This window comes from Sminthopsis crassicaudata, chromosome 1 (genome assembly GCF_048593235.1).
Source record: "Sminthopsis crassicaudata isolate SCR6 chromosome 1, ASM4859323v1, whole genome shotgun sequence".
In the NCBI taxonomy this organism is placed as follows: Eukaryota; Metazoa; Chordata; class Mammalia; order Dasyuromorphia; family Dasyuridae; genus Sminthopsis; species Sminthopsis crassicaudata.
This window is the reverse complement of record NC_133617.1, coordinates 385,649,546-385,676,459: the sequence shown is the minus strand read 5'-3', so window position 1 is coordinate 385,676,459 and position 26,914 is coordinate 385,649,546. Positions and strand designations below refer to the sequence as shown.

The window sequence follows — 26,914 nt, the reverse complement described above, 5'->3', positions numbered from 1 at the left end:
GGCAATCCAGTGAAGTCTCTAGAGCCCTCCTTAGAAATCTAATATCGTTTTAATGCACAAAATAAAATGCATAGGATCACAAAGGAAACTAAAGATTAGTGAAAATATATAATTTTTCACATACAAGTTCATGTACTTCATAAAATTTGTCAAAGGACCTGAAATCCAGGTAAAAAAAAACCCTTGCAGAAAGGCATGAAAATGAAAGACAACATAATCGAGTAGTGGAACTGCAGTTATCCCTCAAATTCCTATTAGCTGGGCAAAGTGATCCTGGGCAAATGACCTAATATCTCTGGGGCTCAGTTATCTCCACTTTAAAATCAGAGCACTGGATTTAAGGACTTCTAAAATTCCTAATAACTCTAAATTTATGCTCCTATGATCTTAGAATAAGCTGATTTTGCCCATTCTAAATTTATGGTGCATAACTCCAGCTGGACTCCTTATTTTATTGTCCACAGTGATCGTTCTCAGCCTTTTAAGTTTCCTGCTTTTTCTATACTACCTTTTCCCCTCTTCCTTATACTTTCAGTAGATGTCTTAGCTTTCTATTTTGCAAAGAGTGAGGCCATCTAATTCTATCTCCCTAATCACATTTCTTCAAAATTTCTCAACATCATCACCTACTGTCTTCTCCCTTATCTGTCTTGCCTCCTGTCTCAAAGAGAGAAATGTTGCTTGGTCAGGTTAATTGTTCTACCTGTGCCCTTGATCCCATCTTTTCTTTCTCCTCTAGGAAGCTGCCCCATCATCTCTATCCCCTGTCTCTCAATATCTATATTTCCCCATCTCCAATAACTTTTCCCCATCTTCCCACAAACTTGCTCCCTTCCCAGTTATTTCCCTACCATTGTTGCCTATACTTGGCCATCATCTCCATCCCTTTTTCATTGGAAATTTGGACTCTTCCCCTTAGGCACAGCTCTAAGAGGTGAATTTAACTTATCTTACCTGGATCCAGATCTCTCCTCAGTCATCTCCCCTCTCATTTTCCAATTCCGTTTTATTGGGCTGTGTTTTCCCCATTAGAATATAAGATCCCTGAAGACTTGGTCTATTTTGCATGTTTGTAATTGTATTCTCCATATCTTAACCCTACACCTGGCACATAATGAGCACTTAATAAGTAGAGTCAACCAATCAATCTTATCATCTATTTATCCATCATCTATCATTTATCTCCCTAGATTTTCTAATCCTTAAAAAGGTAATTTTCTACTCTATACAGCTACCACTATTCTTCTTCACTCTCACTGCTCCCACTCACTTTTCTTTTCAATTTCAATAGTATTTTATTTTTCCAAATATATGTAAAGATAGTTTTCAACATTTGTTTTTGTAAGATTTTATGTGCCAATTTTTTTTATCCCTGCTTCTCTTACTTTCCCCCTCCCCAAGACAGCAAGTGATCTGATGTAGCTATACACGTTCAATTATTTTAAATATATTTCTACATTAGTCATGTTGTGAAAGAAGAATCAAAGGGGGAAACCACGAGAAAGGAAAAAAAAAAACAACAAAAAAGTGAAAATAGTAGGTTTCAATCTGCATTCAGTCTCTCATAGTTCCATCACTGCTAAATTTCTTACAAAAGTTGTCTATCTTCATGGCCTCCATTATCATTCATCTTCTCTATTTCATTGCAGTCTGACTTTGGTCCTTGCCACTCTTTTGAAACTTCTCTTTCCAAGGTTAGCAGTGATCTCCCACTTTCCAAATGTAATGATTTGTTTTCTTTTTTTTTTTTTCCTCGCTGACCTCTCTGTAGCACTTCCTACAGTTATACTGCATATAATTTCCTTCACCCCGCTGCCAAAGTGATTTTCCTTAAGCACAAATCTGACCATGCTGCTTTCCTACACAGTAAGCTCCAGTTCTTTCCTCTTGTCTCTAGGAGAAAAATACAAATGTCTCCATTAACTTTATTTTTTCCATTAACTTTTAAAAAGCCTTTGTCCTAACCTATTTTCCAGCCTCATCATATTTTCCTCCTCCTCTTATATTCTATGAGCCAGCCACACTGGTCTTCCCTCTTTTTCTCACAAGAAGTACTCCCTCAACTACATACCTCCATGCCTTTTTTTCATCTTTTTACATTTATTATGCAAATGTACTTATATATGTGTGACTTCTCCTGTTAGGATGTGAGCTCCTGGCATATAATAGTCAGTGAATGCTTATTGATTGATTGAATGATTGAGAACAAAGTTTCCAGGACGAGGAAGTCCTGCTCTCTCTGTTTCAGAGCCATTTCAGTTCTGGCTCTCCTTCTGCTCTTGTGACTTTCCCTTCTCTGTCTCCTTCACTAGTCCTTTATATCCTTCCTAAGTCCTTTATGGTAGGTGCTCACTACACTTCTATTATTCGAGAACTCTATATACTCATTAGTTGAAAATTTCATTTATGCCTATAGTTTTAACTACCGCCTCTACCAGATTATTCTTAAATACATATTTCTAATCCCAAATTTTCCTTTGGGCTCTGGATCTATCTTTCCATTTGTCTGTGGGAAGTCTCTACCTAGGTATCTTATTGGTATTTCCAATGAAACTTGTGAGAAATTAAATTTCTTATCTTTCCTTTGAAATCCACTCATCCTTATGACCTCATTAGTTTTGCCAAACAGTATTCAAATCTCATACTATAAATCATCTCTTTCACTTTTCATATCCAGACTATTTATTTTCTCTCTCCCTTCCTTTCTATTTCTAATAGCCACCATCCTAGATAGACTTTGTATTCATTTTGTTTTTCCCTATATGTGTATGTTTTTCTTCCTTTAGAATATAAGTTTTTGGGCATCTAAGTGGTGCAGTGGACAAGGCACTGGTACTGGACATCATGAGAACCAGAGTTCAAATATGACCTCAGAGACTATTAGACACATTATTATGGGCAAGTCATTTAATCCTGTTTGCCTCCAGAAAAAAGAAAAAAAAAACTTCTTGAAATCAGGAACTTTTTGTTTGTTTGTTTCTCTTTGTATCCTCGGTGCCTGGTATATAGGAGGTGCTTATTTACTGTTGGTTGAATTGAGTTGAATTACCTCTGCTCATGTTCTTCCCATGTCCTGAGATATTCTTCCTCTACATTTCTGATTATTGAACTCTACCTCTTTCAGATAGCTTTTTCTCATATCTTATCCCTTCCTCAATCAATAAGAAAGACCTCTTTCCACTAGACATCCCATAGTTCTTTTCTTTTTACCTCTCTAATTCTTGTATGTAATATCTTTTATTATGCCTATTAATGTATGCTTATCACATCTCCTTTTCTAAGCCTCCCTTCACCCTGTAAGCCCCATGAGGATAGAGATTTTATTTTTTTTATTATATATGTTCTGTCCTACCTCCTTAGTATCTAGTTTAGTGTTCTCTACACGGTAGATATTTAATACATATTTCTTTAATTGAATTAGTGTCTTTCTTTCTGTGACTTTATGACACACATAATTAAGTATTCAAAGCAACTCTTATAAATAGGAGAGAGCAACAGATGAAGCAAGACCCTGGACTGCCATAAGCATAATTACCCCAAAACAGTGATATACATACAACTTCCCAATACTGACTCAATTAATTGCAGAAACATAAAAATGTATCAGTTTATACCTAGAAGAGGTTTAAAAATTACCCAATTTAATGTCCCCTTAACATAGAGGAAAAAATTGAGGCCCAAGAAGTAAGCAGACAGACTTTGACCTGCTGGTGCTAGAAGCCAAGCCTCCTAACTTCCATAACAGTGGATTTTTCCTTTAGGCCATATTGCTTCATCTTACCCTGGATGTTGGATTTTCTTCCTCTAAAGAAGAGACAGAAACATTTTTAAAAATGGGAGCTAAGGGAACTGAGATATGTGGTAAAGGCCTGGTTTGTTTCACTGATAGGAGTAAAAAAAAAAATCACAAAGAGTGACTAAACTTGGGGAAGGAAGCTGATATTATTTCATAACAGTTTTGGCTTCCAGTGATGATTTACTGAATCAAAACACAGCAGCACCTACTTTAGTGCCTGGTACACAAATGCTCAGCAAGCAGCTATGGTTTTGCTTTTCTAAACTTGTATGTTTGGGAGGGAGAAGGAGTTTCTCTAAAAGCAGGCATTTGTCCAGTCCATTGGGCAATTTTAGGGAGTGGAGAATTAAAAGAATGATGTTAGCCTCGTTAGGTTAGGAGAGTTGCCCTCCCAGAGGTCTGAGTTCCTGAGAATTTTATTGACTCAATTTGTGGAGATTGTTCAACTTCTAGATACAGTGAGATCAAGGGTCAAAGAATGGGAATGTAGGAATTCAGTCCTCACAACTTAAATATACCAATGATTCTGTGATTTTATCACAGTGTAGTTTTATACTCTACATCATTAGCAGTAGTCATTGGACTTCCATAATTTTTCATCTTTTGGAACTAACTGTACAAAGGCTCTCTCCAGTCTACTGGAAGCCTTCCTCTGGTCCTTTTACCATTCTGTCAATACTATAGCAACTCTCAGTCTATTATTATCCCTTGATCTCATTATATGATCAGCCTACCTTCTTTTTTGCTGTTCTCAATCACCACTTTTCAAGCACAAATTGTCCTTAGTAATATTCACTGTGGCCCTTTGAGTCACCTGCAGACCTGACCACAGATCATATTCTTTTCAGAATTGTAGTCCCATTGTGTCATAGGGAGGATGTTTTTTTGCTTAAAGTGGAGCTGTGATTTCATTGTTATGGATTGCTCCCAGAATGAAATTTTCTTCCCTACTGCAGGTCAGCAATCATTCTTTAACTTAGAGTATGAGAGGGTTACCTGGGGTATTGAGACATTGACTTGCCCGGGTCCTACAATGAGGTCTTCCTGACACCGAGACTAGTGCTCATCCATTCTAGTACACTGACTTTCCCCTAGAGAACACTGGAGCAGAAAGGATGGACTCGGGCAGTTTGCACTGAGAATATTATGCATTTTCCCAGCTGAGATCCAGCCCATTCTCCCATTCAGCCCTGAGTCTAGCTCCTTTTCCCTCCAAAATTCCTGTTCAGGTGTATACTCACCGACTAATCTAGTGGGATGCCCTAACTTCATACTAACTTCAAACACCATCCAGTTGTGAAACTGAGAGTCTTTTTAATTAAAATGAGTAAGTAAAATGAGTCAGTCTCCAAGTTGGAGAAAGTTCAGGATTTCTTCCTCCCCGAATGTCCAGTGACCCGCAGAGAAAGCTGAAGAGGAAGGATTTTGGTTCTACCCCATCCTGTTGTGTTTCCTTCCCATGCTTACATTTTCTCGGCTCTCATTAACTGGTAGCTCAACTGTGGCGTTCACTTGGGGTCACTGATTGCAGATAAATGCAAGAATTGGCTTGCTCATGGTCAATGAGTCTCCTGTGTTAGAAAGTTGCTGACTCCTCATGGAAAACTTTTGAGGAATTCTTCAATTGACATACACTATTGTCTCTTAAGGGCAAGGCAGTGTTTTGTGAGAGATCCCCTTTTTCCTGAAAACAGGAACTTCATTCTTTTTTTGCTCCCCACCCAGTACTGAAGTTCTTTCTACCACTGGCACCAGATGGAGAGGGACTTCTTTTATTTTTATTTTGTTTGTAGCTTCTCCCACTTTAATAAGCATTGATTTTTCTCCTCCTACTTCCTCAGACTGAAAAAAGCAAGCAAGAAAAAATGTAACAAATAAATAGTTACTATTTTTATAATGCTTACTATGTGTCAGGCACTTTGCTAAAAGCTTTACAATTACTATCTCATTTGATCCCATTTGGTTCTCATAGCAGCTCTGATTATTTCCATTTTGCAACTGAGGCACACAGAGAGAGCTTAAGTGATCACACAGCTAGTATAGTGTCTGAAACCAGATTTGAAATTTGGTCTTCTTGACTTTAGGCCTGGCACTCAATGCCCTTTAGCACCCAGTTCCTAGATAGCCAAGTAAAACTGATTCCTCATGTTGTTCATATCCATGTATGTCTCATTCTGCATTTTGAGTTTAAAGGATTATTAATTTTTTTAATTTTTAACACAATTTAAAATTTTGAGTACTGAATTCTTTCCTTCTTTTCAGTTCCTCCTCACTTTGTTGAGAAGCCAAGTAATATGATACCTGTTATGTATGTGAAGTTATGTAAGACATATTTCCATATTAGCCATGGTGCAAAAAAAAAAAAAAAAAAAGCTTCAATCTGCATTCAGAGTTTGTTAGCTCTCTCTCTGGAGGTAGATAGCACTTTTCCTCATGAGTCCTATGAGATTGCAGTAAATCATTGTAATGATCAGAATAGACTTTCACATATAATTATTGTTAAACCATTGCCATTAACTGATTCTGCTTGCCAATCTTTGTATCAGGTCATGTAAGTCTTCCTAGGGAAAAAACTAAGGTGATACATTTAGTGAAGAGACTAAACAGTAGAGTTTTATATTTCCTCTAGTGAGAATCTTTGTGCTAGATTGCAAGATGCTAGAGATGGCACACATTACTATTAGGCTCTCTCTAGCATCTTATAACCTGAGTTTTAGGGTCGTCTTTTTTTTTTAACAATATTTTACAATATAGGTTTTAAGGTTTACAAAGGGCTTTATATATATTATCTCATTTGACACCCCCATTTTATTGATGAGGAAACTGAAGCTGATAGCAACTTGACAGGTCACACAGTTAGGCCCATCCCTCAGGTCCACCAAGCTAGGTTGCTTCTCCTTTAGTTTCTTGGTTATTCATTATAAATGATTTTTAATTTTCTGTACCAGGGGTTCTTATCCTGTGATGCTGGTTTTAAATATTTAACTATAATTTGATATAATTTATTTCTCTTGAAGCTTTGTATATTTTCATTTTAAGCATTTTGAAACATCATACTGAAAAGGTTTCTAGGCTTACCAAGGTGGCCAAAGAGGTTTATGAAACAAAAAAAGATTAAGAACCTCTGCACTTGATGATGCTTGTGGATAATCAAGAACTTTTTAGAAAACACAGAAGCCTTAAGTTGGGCAGAATCTTGCATAGAAACTCAAATAGAAGCTTTGGTTTGGGATTTATTGTTCAATTACTTCAGTCATTCTGATTCTTTGTGACCCCATTTGAGATTTGATGGCAAAGATACTGGAGTGGATTGTTCTTTCCTTTTCTAGTTCATTTTTATAGATGAGAAAACTGAGGAAGAGTTAATTGACTTACCCAGGGTCACACAGCTGGTGTCTGAAGCCAGATTTAAACTCAGAAAAACAAGTCTCCCTGACTCCAGGCCTGACACTTTATCTACTGTGCAAAATAGAAACCACTTAGAGATTGAATGTTCATGATGTGATCATCATAATTATTGGGAAAAATAGGGGAGAAATAAAGAACAAACTCACCAACCTACCACTTGCTGGAAATCTGCTGGTGGCCTCTCAGTTTCAATATTCGAATCTGTACTTAGGCTCTTGCTAATAGATATGGTGTGACAAAGTAATGACAATTATTTGAATAAACCTACTAGAATTTACAAATTCTAGTGAAGCTCTCTTTCTAATCAACCACTTAGAGAATCTGTAAGATTATTGCAAAGGTGCTGTCACATAAAAACATTTTTGGAATTACTCTCGGAATCAGTTCACAAATCACACAAGAAATATCATTTTCATCCCATTAAGCTAGAGAGGCAGCAGAGTCAGAAAGACCTAAGTTTAAAGCCAATCTCAGACACTTATTAGCTGTTTTGAGTGACACATGGATGATCTTGGATAAATCACTTAGTTGTTTTTATGCCTCAGTTTCTTCATATTGTGTTTAGTAATTTTTCAGTTGTATCCAACTTTCTGTGACCCCCTTTGGAGTTTTCTTGGCAGAGAATGGAGTAGTTTGCCATTACCTTCTACAGCTCATTTTACAACTGGGGAAACTGAGGCAATATGGTAAAGAAACTTGTTCAGGATCACCCAGCTAGTGTCTGATGTCAGATTTGAACTCATGGAGAACCTGCCAGATTCAGGGCCCAGTGCTCTCTCTATCCACTGCTCTAAAGCTGCCCTTTTTTCATTAAGTGAGGTTAAGAAATAACACTGCTGTTAACAAAAATGTAAAATAATATTTGGCTACCCTGCCAACAAGCCCATCAGACAGATACATAGAGTAAATCAATGAACCACATTTCATCCAAAAATGCCTTTTTTTTTTTTTTCCGTCTAATTATGTGAGAAGCTTTAGATGTCTCCTAGAACCAGGGAGTATGGGTTATGTTAATGCTCAAAGTTCCTTCTACCATTTAGATTCTGTGATCTCTAAAGCATTATGTTTGGGGACATATCTAAAACATTGCCTTCTGAACAAACCACCTGGAATATGGGTTTTACTTAAAGAGATAGCTTGTAGCCTAAAGAAATGCAGATCGGAGAGATGCCTGTTTTTTCCCTATTATATCCCAGAACCACCTACATCCAAATTGCAGGTCTTTGAATCAGGAAGACATATTGGAACATATTGGCTATGGAATCCTAGGCAAATTTTCACTCCCTGACTTGTCCTGGTAGAGAAAGTACTCTATTGGGTGTTACCTACATTGATTGAATCATAGGACCCATGTACTCTTCCCTCTAACAAAAAAACAAACTCTTGATTCTAACAGTGTTTACAAATGATCAAATGAAAACAACATCATTTGCTTCCTGTGTGTCTCATTTCCAATATGAGTTTTTATGTTTTCAAAAGAAAATTACTCCCTGATGATCTCATCAAAAAAGGGGAGCCTCAGCTTGAAATCAAGTAAATTTACCTATTCCTAAAATCAAACTGAAACTCTTGACCTGTTAATAATGTCTTGCATGCTTTTTTTCTGAACTAGAAAGACATATCACATTAAATGGTGTTCAAAAGTTCATGAATTTACACATACACAAGTGTATGTATATATGTATATACACATATGTGAATTTACACATATGTGTGTATACCTTAATTTCCTCATCATTAAATGTTTAGTTGTATTTCAGTTGTGCGCTACTCTTTGTGATCCCTTTTTGAATTTTCTTGATTTATACACACATGTGTATGTGTATGTGTATATATATGTATGCGTGCATGTATAGGTGTGTCTGTGGCATATATATCTTGTTATATATGTTTATATGTTCATATGTGTGTAGATTATGTATGTATATATAGGTATGTGTATATGTATATGCATTGTGTATATATGCATATGCATTGTATATATGTATATGTGTTTGTACAGAGATATGTGTATATTTACACACATATATGACATATATCTTGACATATACACATACAATTTATCTCACAATAACTATGTGTGATAGGTTCTATTATTCAGTCCATTTAACAGGAAATTGAGGCTCATTAAAATGAAATAATTTTTATAGGGTCATATAGTCAGTAAGTATTTGGGAGAGGATTCAAATCCAAGACTTCCTAACTCCAAGTCAGTGTTCTGTCTAGTAGACCATACCACTTTTATAAGAAGCAATGTCCTACTCTTCCAGAACACCTTTATTGGATTGTAACCTGTCATGGTATATAGGTAGGACAAGCCCATAGCTTAGCTCTAGCTTATTTAGTTGCTCATCCATCTTTGACATATGACTGTGCTGAGCAGGTGGATGGTATATACATGCATTAATATCAGCTAATAAAACTGTATGTCATTAGGTGTTTCTGGTTGTGGTATGTGTTGAGGAATAGTGAGTTGGTCCCAGGAACCCAAGTTGGTGAAGGGCTGCTGGTAAAGGTGGAATACATCTCACTCTCCATTAGGTGGGCCATCTCAGATCTCTGAAGGACAGAAATGGGACAAGAGGAGAATGGAGTCAGAACAGGGAAACTTGAAGAATGAGTTCATGAACTTCTGAGGTAACTCTCTAGCTTCCAGAGTTGCATTTGGCCCAGACTGTCTAGTTGGTCATCTGGTTAAAGGAGAACTTTTCATCAGTGCTATACATTTCTGGAAAAATCAGACCCTCCAGCAAAGTGCAATAACAGGGATATGAGTCCAATTGGTCTCTAATGTCTGGCTATAATTTTTCTAGACATTCCTATTGCTGCACATCAGCAATCAGTCCAAGTCTTATGTGTGTGTGTGTATGTGTGTGTGTGTGTATTTTACTGTTGCATAAAGCTTCATTTCACTTTTTCAGATTTCAGATTTTCCAAATGTTTCAAATTTTTTCTGTTTTGCAAGCATTTTTATTGGGCACATTGCCTATTCCTAACAGCATGAGTTTAGGGAGATTTTACCATTATTGTACTTTGAAAGGAGACTTGGATTTTCATGATGGATAAAGAAAGCAGATAGTTATTATTTCATGTGTGATTCACAAAGGTCATACCTATACATACCTAAGCATCTGTTATGATTTTGTCTTTGTATTCTGATGTCTAGACCAGAGTCTGACATGGTAGGTGTTTAATAAAGTCTATTGCATTGAATTGAGGTAATAAGTCCATAGAAATTTGGGCAATAAAGTCCCAGAGAAATCAAATACATTTTAATTCTTAGTCTCCTTCTGGCTTGTTTTTAAAAGATTTTTAAATCTTCAGAGTGAGATTTTTTGCCAGACTTCTATTTGTGTCCTTTCATTGAGCCACCACATTAGAGATGATGTAATTGAGAGCAGAAGGGGTAGCAATGGGAGATAGGAAAGAGAGCATGTAAATTTGGTAAGATGTGAGCTTTTACAAGGCAAGTATAAACAGCACTTGGAGTCATGAATTTGCTAATTGTTCTTTCTTGCTGTAGACTTTAATTCTGACATACAGAGAGAACATTCAGTTCCTCTACCCATTTCTAAGTGTTTCTGATTTTTACCCCAGCTGTGATGGCTCCGTGAAGTGTCTTCTGTTCAATGCTGTGTCATTACATCAGTATAATCTTTCTTTTTTTTTTCCTTCTAGCGGGAAGGCTGCCGGATATGGAAGATGCACATGGTGAAAGGATCAGACGGCCTGGGCATCCAGATAACTGGAGGCCGAGGATCAAAGCGATCACCCCATGGAATCATTGTCGCACACGTAGAAGAAGGAGGCGCCGCTCATAGGTAAGGAACTGTGTCTGCATGGTCTCCCTGCCTCTACCCTATCCCCTCCTCATCTTAACCACTGAAAAAAACTAATTTATAGGAATCATGGGATGTTATGCTAGACTTGCAGGCAGAAGATCCTTGTTCAAATCCTGCTTTTGACACATAACTGGCTGTGTGGTCCTGGATTTGTGGTCACTTGATCTTTTTAAATTTCAATTTTCTCTCTATAAAGTAGAACCAGTACTTGTACTGCTCACTGTTGTGAAGAAAACGGCACAACTCATTTAAGTTTTTAGTTATCTGTTATTTTGTCAATTGAGTCTTTCTAGTAATTGGCAATTTCATTATAGGAGGATAGATCAATAGTGTAAAGGACATTAGGGGTCATCTACTCTAATTCCTCCATTTTACAGAGGAGGGAACTGAGGCCTAGAGATTCTAAGTGACTTGACCTGTATCCACATCAATAGAGACAGAAAAAGAATTAGAATGCAACTATTCCTGGCTCTTGGGAGGAACTTGAGTTCAGCACTAGATACACTACAGGATGATGTTAAAGTTGAATAGAAATGGAGTCCTGTGGATCCCATATTGACTTACAAAACCACAAATTAATATAATTTATGTTGTATTATATTTTTATTTTCCTAAACATTTTCTAGTTCTATTTTAATCTGCACTCAGGAATTTTGTGGGAGCCTTTAAGTTCCACATTTGTACCAAACTGTAGCAAGTTTTCCCCCAACTCAGTAATAAAACTGATTTTCAACTATATCACATGAATTCAATCTCTTTGCTTTTATAAGTCAGTCATACCAAATATATATAGAAGAATTGCACATTTAACATATATTGGATTGTTTGCTGACTAGGGGAATGGGATGGGGAGAAGGGAGGGAGAAAAATATGAAACACAAAGTTTTACAAGAGTGAATGTTGAAAAGTATTTTTGCATGTATTTTGAAAATAAAAAGCTATTGCCAAAAAATAAATAAATAAGTCAGCTATACCTTGAATTCAGATCCTCTGTTTTTTGAAGTACAATCTCTTTGTTATTGTGGGAATATGTAGTGTCTAATAGCCAGAGGTCACAAGAGGATTAATATGTCACTTTCCTGCTAAACTCATTCCTTATTTTTCCTTCTGCTTGTTTGTGAAATATGTTTAAACAGATTATCTCAAAAGTCCTAAGTGCAGTTTTATGCTATTAAAATTTTAATGGACAGTGTTACATTATTAAAATTTTAATAACATAAAATCATATTAAGACTTTGGAAACACCCTGAATGTTCTAAGAAATAGAGTATTTCATAGTTGAGAGCAGAAGCAAGGTGCACTGTAGCAGGTAGAATTTGCCTATAGATTATAAAAATAATTTGCTACATTTATTGGAAGAAGAGGGAAGAAAAAAAATTATAGTTAAATTTCACTAGCCTTAATCCCTAAAATTTTGGAGCTGGATAGTATCACAGAGTGGCAGAATCTCAGATGATCATCTACTCCTGAACAAGAATCCTTTCTTTCTAATATACCCAACAAATAGTCCTTCTATCCTAAAGACTTCTAGTAGAGAACTTGCTGCCTCCCAAAGTAGCCCATTTCATTTTACATTAACCCTAATTAGGAAATTTGTCCTGATGTCAGACCTAAATCTGCCTCTCTGCAGCCTCTTTTCCTCACTGATATTCATCCTGTTGTCCAGAACTAAACAATGAAATCATCTCCTATGAAACAGTTCTTCAAATACTTGTCAAGAGCTGCTTTGTTTTCCTCCCCTTATTCCCACCCACTAAGTTCACTCTTCTCTAGACTTTTTCTTTGTAGGGCATGAAATTGAGGCATTTCAGAACTCTGATTACTTTCTCTACCAATAACCTTCCTTAAATGATCTTGAAGATCTTTTACTCCCATCTTTCCGCTGTCCCAGTAAAGAAGCTGAGATCCATAAAAAGAGTGACTTTGCTCAAAGTCATCAAGCTAGTGAGTGGTGGGGCTGTGATCAAAACCCAATGATCTCTTTACTCTTTCTATTGCCTAAAATCATTAAGCATTTCCTGAGGGTTCATGGAAACACAGCAGTGCCCTTGCATCCTATACTAAGGAAGATACCTAGTTCCTACCATCAGAGAATTTACAATCATCTTTTGGTTTGAGAAGCCATAAAGACTTGTTGCTCCATGGATCTGTGATATTATGAGTGTGAGGACCCTCCATTTAACATATTTAATAAGAAGACTTTTTCATGGTTTTTCAGGGTCTACATGGTTTCTATGAATTATAAAGTTCTCACCTGTTGGATAACTTTCTAGTGATGAGTCCCTCTGGTCCTAGTCAAGCTGCTCCTTAGATAAAGCATACTTAAGTTTTGTAGGATGTGCTACAGACTAAATACTCTTCTGGCATAGCCCTCAAAAGCCTAAACTGGCTTCCCTGATACAGTGAGGCACCGGAGTAGAACTTTAGTTGAGACTAAGAGTTAATTGATATGCATCTAGTAATGATAAGAATGTTAAAAGAAAGGAATGGAATGCATTGGAGAGGGATGAAGGTAAAGAATATAGTGGGGGAGGGTCTCTTAACCTTCCTCTTTTAGAAATCTCTAGTTTCCTTCAAAGCTAGATTCAAGGGTCATTTTTTATATGAAGATTTTCCTGATTTCTAGCTTCCCTGAATGCCTTCCCTGAAAATTAACTTCTCTCTGTCCATCCTCACTGTCCTACATACCTTGGGGGAAGGAATTTACCTTTCAATATTCTAAATCTAGGGAATTCTGGGTAGTACATAACATTTGCATGTATTTATGTGTTTATTAATTGGTCCCTTCATGAAATCATAGGTTCAGAGCTGAAGAACATCTTAGGGACCATCTATTATGACCCTTTCATTTTGAAGAAGTGGAAACTGAGGTCTAGGCAGTATAAGCAACTTGCTCAAATATTAGGTGACAGAATAAGGATCCTTGACTTCCATAGGGCAGCTAGGCATCTAGAGTGATGCAGTGCATACAAGCACTGGCCTTAGAGTCAAGAAGACTCATTTTCCTGAGTTCAATTCTAGCCTCAGATACTTACTAGCTGTGTGACCCTGGGTAGGTCACAGAACTCTTTGCCCAATTTCATCATCTGTAAAATGAGTTGAAAAAGGAAATAACCAAGAAAACCACAAATAGGTCATGAAACAATAACAACAACAACAACAACTGAGTCATCCTATTCCTTGATAGGGGACAAGACTGCGGGAAAGAGACATTTATAGAACCTGGTGGTAGAATGGATGAGCCAGGATCCTAGAAAGCTACGTGAAAGTAAGGAGTCGTCATCTAAGGCTTCCAGAAGATAACTAGCTAGGAGGGAAAGTGACTTTAAGAGGCCATTGGTATTTTTATGTATTTTAAGGGGCTAACATGAGGAAGAGAGATTCGAGGTTCAGGGGGGAGAAGTAGGAGCAACTAGCCAAAAGTTAGAAGGAAGCACATTTCATTTCCTTATAAGAAAATAGAATTGGCCCATAGGGCCACTGTCTTAGGAGAGAGTGGATTTCTGGGTCAGATCCAGGCTATGCTGGGTTTGTTCCACATAAGTAAGTACTCTGAGCTGTTGCTGCTAAACTCTCTGGGAGTTTTTGGGTCCTGCCCTTTTGTGGGTCCTGTTTTGGTCAGTGATCTTCCTCATGCCTACAGTCTCCTGGTATTTCTCACTGACATCTTTTGGGCAGAGTTGTCGTTATCTCTCAGCCACTTGTTGATCCTACCTGCTAGGGAAGATGTTAGTGTGGGTACTTTAAGGCATGAGGACATAAGTAAAACCACCATGGAGAAAGAGTTATTAATTCACCTAGATATTGATTTGAATTCCGTTGTTCCTCAAAATCTCTAGCTTTGATTCTGATTCTACACCATTTCCCCCCATCCCCCCTTCTCCTTTAATTGATCTCTGCTTGAATTTGGGGCCTTCCTTGATTCTTCATCTAGAAATGTTGGCCTTCCTTTCCATGCTATTCCTTCAACCAGTGGACTTGGCCTGTCCGGCCAAGTAAGTACTCCAAAAAGGTAACCTAAGGCAAAGGCTACCTTTTTGTAATGCTTCCTTTTATTATATGACTTCCCTGTCCTGGTCATCTTCCTTGGATGTGCTCTAAATATCAGTGTCCTATTTAAAATATAGTACCCAGACTTGGTCATAGGGCTCCCAGACTTGGTCTGACCAGGGTAAAATCCAGTTTTATTTGTAGCTCCATTCCTCAGACCATTTCCAGTAACAGAGCCTAAGATTACATTTTCTGGGTTGCTGGATCTCCCCATTGACCCCATTGAACATACAGAGTTCACAGTTTATTAAAACTTTTCCAGATCCTTTTTTTATTTAAATTGTTTCCTACTCATGTCTCTTACCTCTCCCCCCTCCCATTCTGTACTTGTACTCTGAAGTTCCTGAACGCAAGTACCGGCCTTTGCCAGCCAGCTTGACTTCCAATATTAGCCAGCTTTCTGACTTTTCCTGATTTTGAACTTGACTCAGTTCTTCTCCACTTCCTCTTTTTGAGCTCTGATGCCCAGCTCCTTTCCTCAAAGGAAGAATAAGCTGGCCCCCGCTTGTGAATCAGGCTTGGCTAGATTCCAATTCTTAACTTTTGCCTGCTTGGTGAAATGACAGTTGCTGAGGAGGGGGGAAGAGAGGTGGTGTCAGTTAGGTTTAGAACATGTAGAATGTGGGGATCCACTGGCAGGCATTGGGTTGGGAGCCTTGGCTTGAGCTTCTGTGGATTGTGGGAGGGAAAGAAAAAGTATCTCAACTTTTAGCTGGTTTACTAGAACTAACAAGGTAAAAACAAGAACAACTTTACTCCCTCTCAGCTAAACTTTCTGAATGAAGTCATTCTTGTTGACCGATTGCTTGGAGCTCAGAGACAGGCAAAGTCAGAGGAAGGACTTGGATTGCCATACTAGAATAAGTTAAAGCCATGGAAACAGATGAAAAAAAAATCTGCAGCATACAGATTCTCCCCAGTCAGATTTTTTGGTCTTGAGCTGGGTGTCCCTAGTGATTCATCATCAGCTGGTGAGAGGTGAGGCCTCCCAGGGAATATGGAAGGAAGCAGAGTGAAGGATAGGGACTGGATCAGTGAAAAGAACAGTTTTTCAGTCAGGCGAGTCACTTTATGACTCTAGCTTTGGTTTCTCATTTGTAAAATAAGGGAATTGGACCAGATGGCCTGTGGGTCCCCTCTATTCTAAATCCATGATCTTAAGATTTTCCTCCTCTGAAGTCTTGCCCCTTACTTTGATTTGATTCTGCTTTTCTCATTATGAACCCCCTTGCCTCATTTCTCCTTTTCTGGGACTGGGGGGATGTTTCTCTCCCAACCACCCTGCCTTGTGAGCCAAGTGACCAAACAGCCAATCTAGCTCCCGGAGAGCATTGAAAGAGTTGACTTATGGAAGGGAATAAGGCCAGCCTTGGAGGCTTCCCTCACCAATGACCTTCAGAAGGGGATCACGAGAAGCCAACCACAGATACAGTAATATGTGTCAAACAGGTAGCATTAATGGTCCCTCAATGGCTGTAATCACAAAGGTGATGTGAGTCTGGAAACTCTTGTCCTCTGGTTAAGGGAGAGAAGGATGGTAATTGCTTCCTTCATCACACTAAGTGAATTTGTCAGAGCTAACATTCTTGGGATGACACCAAAGAACTACATTCTTCCCTGCAAGAAGAGCTGTGAGGGAAGTGGAGGATGTATTTCTAGGAGATTGGGAGATATGGTGCTGTAGTTCAAGGGGAGATATCTTTTCCCTTTACTGGCCTTCTAGACTAATATATTTATCTTAAAAACAGATATAGAAAGTTGACAGGTTTTGCAAATTATCTCAGCTCCTCCTGTAGCCTCTGGCAGATATGTAGAAAAGTCAATGTTTGGTGCAGATACTCCTAATCCAACCTGTTGGCCCCTTACTGCTCCAATTCCCATGATTTCTTTCAGCAACCTGAGCTGAGGGGATAGGTGGGAAAGCTGTGCTTGTCTCCCCTCCTTGGATCTAGTGTACCAATTATAGTTTGGGAATATTTCTCCTCCCTCCCACAACACTGAAAACTCAGACTCTTCTGCCCTCCACCTTCCTTCTCCAACTCTGTGTATTTGCCGAGGTCCTATCTGAAGCTCTTCTCTACCCCAAGGGATTTCCCAGAATGGATCTAGGGATCCATTCTGTAAGAAAGAGGGAAGAGAATGAGATCACACAGAGAACTTAAGACTAGGAAAGAGCATCCTAGGAGGTAGGGGGTTCAACAGCAGCAGAGAAAGACATGCAGACCCTAGCCCTGGGAGAGTCTGCAGTTGGGAGTTTCCCTTTACTTGTCACTCCAGGAAGCTATGCAACTATAGTCAAGAGGTTTGACTCTCACAGAGAGAGCAGCAATGTCTGCTTATTAGCCTCAGGATGTAGAGCAGCACTTTATGGGGCCATATCCCATACTGCATGTCATATATGCCAGTTATGACTCCATGTTGTTGTCAGTCATCTAAATTCCTTGGGTTCTTGGGGTCTCCATTTAGTACCAAGGGTACATATATCTTCCATGTGCAGGTCTTTCAAGATTTATTTGTTAACTAACAAGTGTCATAGAAATGTTAGCGTAAAGGGGTAACTCTGATGGGGTTTCTTGTCACTAAGGCACTGAATCTCATGCCATCTTTGGGACTGACGCTTACCTATGAGCTTAATGCTAGTCAGTTCAAGTAATGCAAATAAGTAACTCTATCTAAAATTGTTTATAGTCATTATTTCTTCTTTGAAATATACTCTGGCCCAATCTAACCTCCTTCCCCCCTGTCCCGCCCTGTCCCAATTCCAGGAAAATCACAATTCTTCTCCTGAAGCATCTTGACAAAGGTTGTTTTTTCCTTTTTGCTTCCTCAGGGATGGCAGGCTGACCTCAGGAGATGAGTTATTAATGATCAATGGCCAGTCACTTGTTGGCCTTTCACATCAGGAAGCTGTGGCTATTCTCCGTGCTGCAGCTGGGCTCGTTCAGCTGGTGGTGGCCAGCAGGGTAGGTATTTTCAATTATTATTTTCACAGTGGCAAAGATGGGCATCCATCCTTACAGGTTGATATCTTCTCTGAAACATACTTTTACAGGGTTGCCTGAGACATTTAGAGGCTAAGTGACTTATTCAAGCTCACACCGCCCATATGCATCATTATCAGGACTTGAAATCACATCTTCTTGGTTCTAAGACAACTTGTTACCATTGTGAATTTGCATTTTGCATTAAAGATATACATAGCAGATACCATGCACATGTTTAAAAAAATTAAATTTTGTCTTATTTTTCCTACTAACCACTTCTAACAGAAAGAAATCTTGCCTCCAAGAGATTTTATTTTCCTAAATACATAACCAGTAAGCACACAGAGATGTTTGACCAAGTGTTTGCCTTTTAATGTAATGCATTTTTTAGCATTAGTTTTATTTTAACTTATGGTTAAAGTTTTTAGCAAACTTAAAAACACACACACTCTATTGAAAAGTTAGGGCTGGACAATTCCAATAGACTTGTGATGGAGAGAGCTATCTGTACCTAGAGAGAGGACTATGGGGACTCAATGTGGATCACAACATTGTATTTTTACCTTTGTTATTGTTTGCTTGCTTGTTTTTATTCTTTATCATTTTAACCTTTTGATATGAGTTTTCTTGTGCAGAATAATAAATGTGGAAATGTGTTTAGAAGAATTGTACATCTTTAAACTATATTGAATTACTTGCCCTCTAGGGGAGAGGGGAAGTGGGGAAGGAGGGAGAAAGATAAGAAAAACAAGTTTTGCAAGGATGAATGTTGAAAGCTATCTTTACATATATTCTGAAAAACAAAAACTATTATTATTTAAAAAAAAGAAAAGAAAAGAAAAGTTAGGGCTGGAGAAGACAAGTTTGGTAAAATAAGGAATGGGAGCATGAATTTTGGATGGAGAAACAGAATGTAATGTCAGTACAGAAATTCTTCAGAGAAAAGGAGGAATATCTTTTTACTTTGAGTAGGGAGGGGTGAGCAGATTAAGGTGCTCACTCCCAAATCCATTTTATACTTGATCAGATAGAATGAAGGTCCTGACCTAAACAGCTTGAGACATTGGATTTTGGCATGTTTTTAGAATCATAGCATTTTCTAGCCAAAAGAAATGATGCCATTTCAATAAGAAAATATATTTATTACTATTAAAGTCACTGGGATGACATAGATGTAGCCCAAATTATGGTTTTAAACCATTTAAAATTCAGTGGAGTTTGGAGAAAGGAAGCTATATACATAAAAGTACTGTAAGAAACTGGAGGTGAAAGACCATTTTCAGGCAGAATTATCGAGAAAATGTCATGAAAGAAATGGTGTCTGAATTAGGTCTTTGTCCAACACGATCCTTTAACAGAATAGGAAACTGAGGTCTTGACATAGAAGAATTAGTTAGTTGGATTTTTTTTTTTTAATTATTACCTTTTTATTGACAGAACATATGCATGGGTAATTTTTACAACATTGTCCTTGCAATCACTTCTGTTTCAACTTTTCCCTTTCCTCCTTCATCCCCTCCTCTAGATGGCAGGTAGTCTCATACATGTTAAACATATTAAAGTATATCTTAGATACAATATATGTGTGCAGAATGTACAGTTCGCTTGTTGCATAAGAAGAATTGGATTCAGAAGGTAAAAATAACCTGGGAAGAAAAACAAAAATCAAACAGTCTATACTCATTTCCCAGTATTCTTTCTCTGGGTATAGCTGGTTCTGTTCATCACTGATAAATTGGAACTGAATTAGATCTTCTCTTTGTCTAAGATATAGGAGTTAGTTTGTAACTGAAACAAGGGCCCAGATTTTCTTCCCACTCATAATCTCGGGTTTTTTCTCAACCAAAAAACTTTCTCATTTTCTTGGTCAGCAATATCCCCAGGATAAAATATAAAGTTCTCTGATTTTTAAAACCTTTTACAGACTGATCCTTTTCTGTCTTTTTTCAGTCTTCTTCTATCTTACTCCTATCCAGTCTATGATACAGAGGCATTTGGCTCTTTGCCCTTTCTGGAACAAGATACTCCATCTCCTGACCTCCTTCCTCACGGCTACCTTCTGATCTCCCTGACCTCCTTCAGGTCCCAGTTAAAACCATACCTTCTGCAAGAAGTTTTTCCCATTTCTATCTTAATGCCTGGACCTTCCCCCGAGAATTACTTCCCATTTGTCCTGTCTAAAACTTTGTATATAGTTGTTTGCATTTTTCTCCCCCTTCTTGTGAACTTCTTGAAAGCAAGGACTGTTTTTGTTTATATTCCTATCTCTAGTACCTGGCACACTGTATGCACTTAATAAATGCCTTTTGACCTGCTAGCTTCTTAGAAAAGGAGATTTCAACCCATGTTGTGAGTTGGCATATTCCACATGACACCTGAGGCTATGAGTTGAAATCTTATTTTTCCTTGAAACATCACTGGCCTCCACACACACTCTACTCTACAAACACCATTCATTCTCTAATTATGTGGATCAAGTGTAAGTGAAATCCAGAGGAGACAGGTGTAGTTGTTTCTAAATCTAGCCTATTTTTGCTGCAGTTGAGACAATGAAACAGGCCACATAATTGACAATTTAATGAGTTGGTGCCATTGGCTAGAACTTCATTAAATTAATACTGAAAGGAGGTGTAGGTCCTGAAAGAGTAGCCACAACTAGATTTCGAAGCACTGAGTGTATGTGTGTGTTCTGGGAGTTTTAGTCCTTATAGTTACTTACAATTATCTATAGCTTTCCTCCTTTCCTCTCAGATCTCCTAATTTAAATTGCTAGAAGCTTAAGGTCAGGGATCATCCCTTCCAGAAAAATATAGGTACCATACATTCGATAGCATTCTTTTTCCATCCCTTTTATTTTAATGTCTAAATAAGGGATGAGGACAATTTTGCCTATTTAAAAAAAACAAAACAACAACAACAACAAAAACCCGCCATCATCCCAAAGAAAAGAGAATCAATCCTGTACATAAGTAAAAATCCACAATTAAAGACTATACACAGGATTTGGAAATTGTTATGACAAGGAAAATATCTTCTCATTCAACATTATCCTCAGTACATTTGAAGAAACATGCATTTATTTATTCATTCATTTATTCTATTTATTTGACTAGTTCTTTAGTTTCTTCTATATATAAGATGTTGAACGCTGTGATGCAAATAGCATGGTTCCTCATCTTGGTCTTTCAGAATCTTTGTCTTCCTTTAAGGCCCAACTCAGATATTTCTCTTTTTGCAAAATTTGCCATGTCACTTCACTACTCAAAAAACTTCAGTGGCTCCCTTTAAAGTCAAATACCAAATACTCAGTTTGACATTTAAACCACTATTTAGTATAGTGCCAACCTAGAGTTCAATTTTATTACTTAATAGTTCCCTTCATGACTTCTGTACTCTGATCAAACTGGTCTTGCTGTTTCTTGTATACTATCCTCCATTTCTTAATCCCATGTCTTCTCCAGAACTGGAGTATGGGTTTTCCCCCAACCCTGCTTCACAGAACCCCTGGTTACCCTTCCAAACTTAGCTAAAGTGACTTTTCTTCATGTGACCTTTTCTGATTCCTCCCTTCCATCTGCTGGTTCCTCCCCCACCCCCAAAACATTATCTTGTGTTTTTAAACTTATTTTGTATGTGCTTAGATATGTCCATGTTGTGTCCTCTGATATTAAAAAAGGAAGCTCCTTTGGGGCAGGGATGAGGTAAGCTTTTTGTGTGTTATTTTTGTATTCCCACTACCACACACAGTCCTGAGCAGGTCCTATACGATAAATACCTTCTTGCTTGACCTGGTGAATGTTAGAAATGCAAATTAGTTTTACTAAAACCTATAAAATATAAAGTAATAAGAAAATAATAATTTGAAATATTATACATAAATCTTATTATATTTATGTTATTGTATTGTTCAGTATATATAATTTTATATATTTTATAATAAAAATTTCATATATTACATATAAATATAAAATATATTTTGCTATAAAGTAATAAGAGAAGCCCCTTGGCCTACTAAATCATTAGTCCAATAAAGGAAAATTTAGGTCCAAATCCTACCTTTCACATATGCTGGCTGTGAATCTCTTAATCTCTCACTACCCTAAGACCAGAAATTGTAAGAAAAGGCCCCAGTTTTCCCTGTAAGGACTCTATTTAAGACTTAATAACACTGAAATCACAGAGCTAGTGTCTATTTCTACAAATAATTATTGTGTTAATCCCTTCACCCCAATTGTTATGTAGTTTCCCCCCTTTCCTAGGCGCCTGAAGGAAGACCTGTTCAAGTTCAAATACAACCCATTAGCTGGGTGACTCTGGGAGAGTCAGCCTCAGTTTTTTCAGCAGTTAAATGGGATAATAGCATATGCCTTGCAAGGTTGTTATGAGAATCAAAGGAGATATTTCTATGTAAAGCACTTAGCGTGGTGCTCAGCATATGGTGTAAGCATTGGATAATGCTAGCTACTGTAATGGTTATTGTGGAGAATTGCCATGTAGAGAATGGTTCACAAGGAAAGGTCTCCATATGTAATTGCATCAGTCTAAGGAACTCCTGGTGTGAGAACTCTCTCCACAGATGAGTAGTAGGACACCAGTCTGTAGTGACTGTCTTAGAGAGATGCCTGAGGTGCTGAGAGACTTGGGGCTCACACAGGTAATACGAATTGTCCTGATTCTAAGGTTGGCTCTCTGTTGGCTGCTTCACACTTGTAATGACTGGAAGCAGGGTTCCAAAAACTGGAAGCGGGTTCCAAAAAGTCTCTTAGCCTCAGAAAAGATGGCTCAGCTTCTCCAGGGTGGGCCCCAGCCCTTAGAACCCCCTTTCCTTGGTGGTCCAGCTGGGTTCACACCTCAGAAAGGTTATGAGGTTGCTTTTTTGTTTAATGCATTTCATTGGAAATTGGGGCTAATGTCATGCCTTGGATTACTTGCAATTGTGTGACTTCTTCCCTCTGGCAGAATGTTCTTTTGGTCTCCTTGCCTCCAGCCCCAAAGGAATACCAGGATCAAGGCTTTCACTGCACTTCCTCCCTTCTGAATAGCGTGTGTCGGGTGTGGGGGAATGCATTTATCTTTTTGCTGGAATCTGGTCAACTCTGCAGAGCTGTGCACCCTGCCCTTGGCCTGAGGAGTGTGCTGCCATGTTTCCTGCCCTGGGCCCGTGTCAAGCTTTGAACAGCCCAACTATTTCCTGGGCAGAAATCTGGCCTGTCGCATCTCTCTCCCCAAGGTTCCACCTACTTTATCTGTCCCACTTACACACCTGCAGATATCCATGCCAGGGGGCATGTTGACAAAACTGAGCCGTGGGTTTTGCCCCTCCTTCCGACTGATGTGAATGGCATTTATTTCCACATGTTTAAGATGACCTTTTAGTCCGGTTCCTTTCCCCTGGCCCCTCTTTTCACTTATTGTCTTTAAGGATCAGCCTTTTATAGTCTCTTGATTTGATGCATTGATTCAAATAAAACTCTTATGCAAGTGAAATAACAATCACTGAAAGAGAGACAGATACAGAGACATAGAGATAGAAACAGATAAACAGATAGACACACAGATATAAAGTTCTGTTTCTCTAAATCGTAATCGTTCTCTTGGGGGCAGGATTCTTGGGGAGCTTCTGGAGGCAGCTTTAGTTTCAGTCCAGTTCAATAATCCCAAAATGCAGCCAGGAGTTAAAGTCCTTTACTGTCTCTTTCCAAATCTTATCTCCAGATTCTTTATTTTCTCCAAGTCTTGTCTCCTTCACTTGTGGGTTGGCTAGATTTCTTAGAGGCCTCCCTCTCTCCGTGGCTCTCCAATGAGCTCTTGTTCAAGTGTCTCCAGCCAGTGCAAAGGTAGATGTGGGAATGAATCAGACTCCGCCTCCAAGAGTGTGGGATTGTGGATTTCCCAGAAGTCAATCACAGAGACAGAAAGAAACAGAGAGACAGACACACACAGAGAGAAGGGGACAGAGACAAAGAGGCAGAAACAGACAGACACCAGAGAGAGACCCAGCGATAGACGACAGACAGACAGAAAGATACCCAGAAAGAGACAAAGACAGACAGACAAATGGAAACAGAGAGACACACCCAGACAGAAACAGAAGGAAAGAGAAAGAGGAGGGGGGAAGTCAAGGGAAGGATGGACTGGTCACCAATTGGACACTGGTAAATGGGGCAGTATTTTGCAATTGTAATTACTTTTTACTGAAAGGAAATCCTAGTTATCTAAAAAGGTAGAGGGGGATGGGATTAAGGGTTTAGTCACCAATGATTTTTCAATTTTTTTCTATCTACAAACAATTTAGGCAGAGAAGAAACCCTAAAGACAACTTAAATACTTAACTCATCATCTTAAAAGGAAATCTTCCCAGAGTTTGAGAGCAAGCGGGAAACACCAATGAGTGGTATCTGGTTTTCATGAAATTGCCTACATGTTAATTAGGCTCAGAAACAGGATCATAGTCACAGTCATATTGTAAACATGAATCTCCTGAATCATCCCAGGTGATCTTCATGGACCACACTTGGACATTCTTGGCTCTCCAAGAATTCTGGGTTAAACTTTCTTGGTAGTACCAACCCATGTCTTCTTATATCAGTCATCATACTTGACTGGACAGGTTTTGTTGCTCAGGTTTACCAAGACTGATAGGCTATATAAAAAAGCTATGGGTTAAACAAAATTTAGGGTCACAGAATTAGAGCTGAAGAGAACATTAAAGCCTTATTTATATCAACACCTTGGTTTTATAGATGTAGAAGCTGAGAAGGAAATAAGCCTTTATTAAGTAGTTACTATACGCTTCATATGTGCTATGTGCTTTACAAATATTGTCATTTTCCAGTTCCAGTACTCTTATGATGAAGAGAGCCTTCTACACCCAGAGAAAGGACTGTGAGAACTGAGTGTGGTTCACAACAGCATTTTCACTCCTTTTATTGTTTACTTACATTTTATTTTCTTTTTCATTTTTTTCCTTTTTGATTTGATTTTTCTCATGCAGCAAGATAATTGTATAAATATGCATGCATATATTGGATTTAGCCAATTTTACCATATTAAAAAAAACTTCTTAAAAAAAACAAAAAAACAAATATTTTCATTTCATCTTTATAAGACAACCATGAGATAAGCCTTATTATGATCCCTATTTAAGGGCACCTATGTGATGCCATAATAGATAGAGACCTGTCTTCTTGAGTTCAAATCTGCCTTCAGATGCTTACTATCTGGGTGAAGCTGTGCAAGTCGCTTAATCCTGTTGACCTCAGTTTCCTCATTTGTAAAATGAACTGGAGAAATAGCAAACCACTCCTGAGCTTTGCAAAAAAAAACAAAACAAACAAAACAAAAATAAAAAACCCAAATGGAGTCATACAAGACTGAACAACCACAAATGATGCCCATTTTATACCTGGGGAAATGGAAATGAAGTTAGGAGCTAAGTGACTGGCCCAAGATCACACAGCCAGCAGTCTTATGAGGTCTGATTTAAAATCCAGCACTCTATATGTTGCTGTGGTTCGGTCTGACTCTGTGACCTGTTAAGGAGAGACCCTGTTTTCTAGAGCTGAGACCTATCGGGCCGCTGTGCTCCAAGCTCAGCCTTTGCCCTCACCCTGTGCGATGATGGTCCCTGAGCCTGTGTGGGCCCTGCCAGCCCCAGACAGGAAGCCCTGCCACAAACGGACTTTTTGTCACTGGGTAACCTTGTCTCACTGTGGGGTCTTCCTGCTGCAGCTATACTACACTATTGGCTCTTTGGCCATACATATGCACACCAAAGTGAGGCTCCCCTGCCTTGAGGCCCCCAGCTAAGCACAGGGCCTGATGCTTGTGTCTGATACACCTCCTTGCTTGCAAGCTACGTCCCTCCCTTGGAAATTCCTAACTCTTCTGCTGCTAGTCTGCTCAATTCTGCTTTAGCCATCCACAGATTAGAGGCTGGTCTGGCCTGGTTGACATTACTTTGTGTCAGGAGTGGGATTGGATAGGCAACTGGGCCGTGGGACTCTCCAGTACAAGTGGGGATGGACCAGCCACCACCAGAGCTGCTCCCTGCCCCTAAAGTCCAGGATTTGGAATCAGGAGACCTGGGTTCAAATCTTTTTATTTTATTTTATTTTTTTAATGTATTTCCACAATTATCATGCTGTACAAGAAAAATTAGATCCAAAAAAAAAAAAAAAAGAGAGAGAGAGAGAGAAAAGACAAGCAAACAGCAACAACCACAAAGGTGAAAATGCTATATTGTGGTCCACACTCAGTTCTCTCTGGATGCCAATGGCTCTCTCCATCACAGGTGTATTGGAACTGACCTGAATCATCTCATTGTTGAAAAGAGGCATATCCATCAGAATTGATCATCATATAATCTTGTTGTTGCTGTGCATAACGATCTCCTGGTTCTGCTCATTTCACTTAGATCAGTTCATGTAAGTCTCTCCAGGCCTCTCTGAAATCATCCTGAGGATGATTTCTTATAGAACAATAACTTTTTTACTAAAGCTTTTTATTTTCAAAACATATGCATGGATAATTCTTCAACATTAGCCCTTGCAAAACCTTATGTTCCTATTTTTCCTCCCCTTCCCTCCCCTCCCCTAGATGGCAAGTAGTAGAATATATGTTAATCGTGATAGAAATCTATATAGAACAATATTTTTCCATAACATTCCTATACCATAACTTACTCATCCATTCTCCAACTGATGGGCATCCACTCAGTTTACAATTCCCTGCCACTAAAAAAGGGCTACTACAAACATTTTTTGCACATGTGGGTCCTTTTTTGTGATACTCACTAGGGTTCAAACTTGACCTTACTACCTATAACCTGTGTC

General features: G+C 38.5%; 1 protein-coding gene across 15 annotated transcripts in view; it reads left to right on the top strand.

Moving 5' to 3' along the window:
- PDZD2 (PDZ domain containing 2) overlaps positions 1-26,914 on the top strand; it is a 499,259-nt gene that overhangs the window by 363,101 nt on the left and 109,244 nt on the right. For all 15 annotated transcript variants that reach the window (XM_074279475.1, XM_074279477.1, XM_074279472.1 and 12 more), the window contains 2 exons: positions 10,883-11,025; positions 17,927-18,059. In XM_074279475.1, the coding sequence (XP_074135576.1) occupies positions 10,883-11,025; positions 17,927-18,059 (276 nt within the window). The remainder of the gene's footprint in view (positions 1-10,882; positions 11,026-17,926; positions 18,060-26,914) is intronic.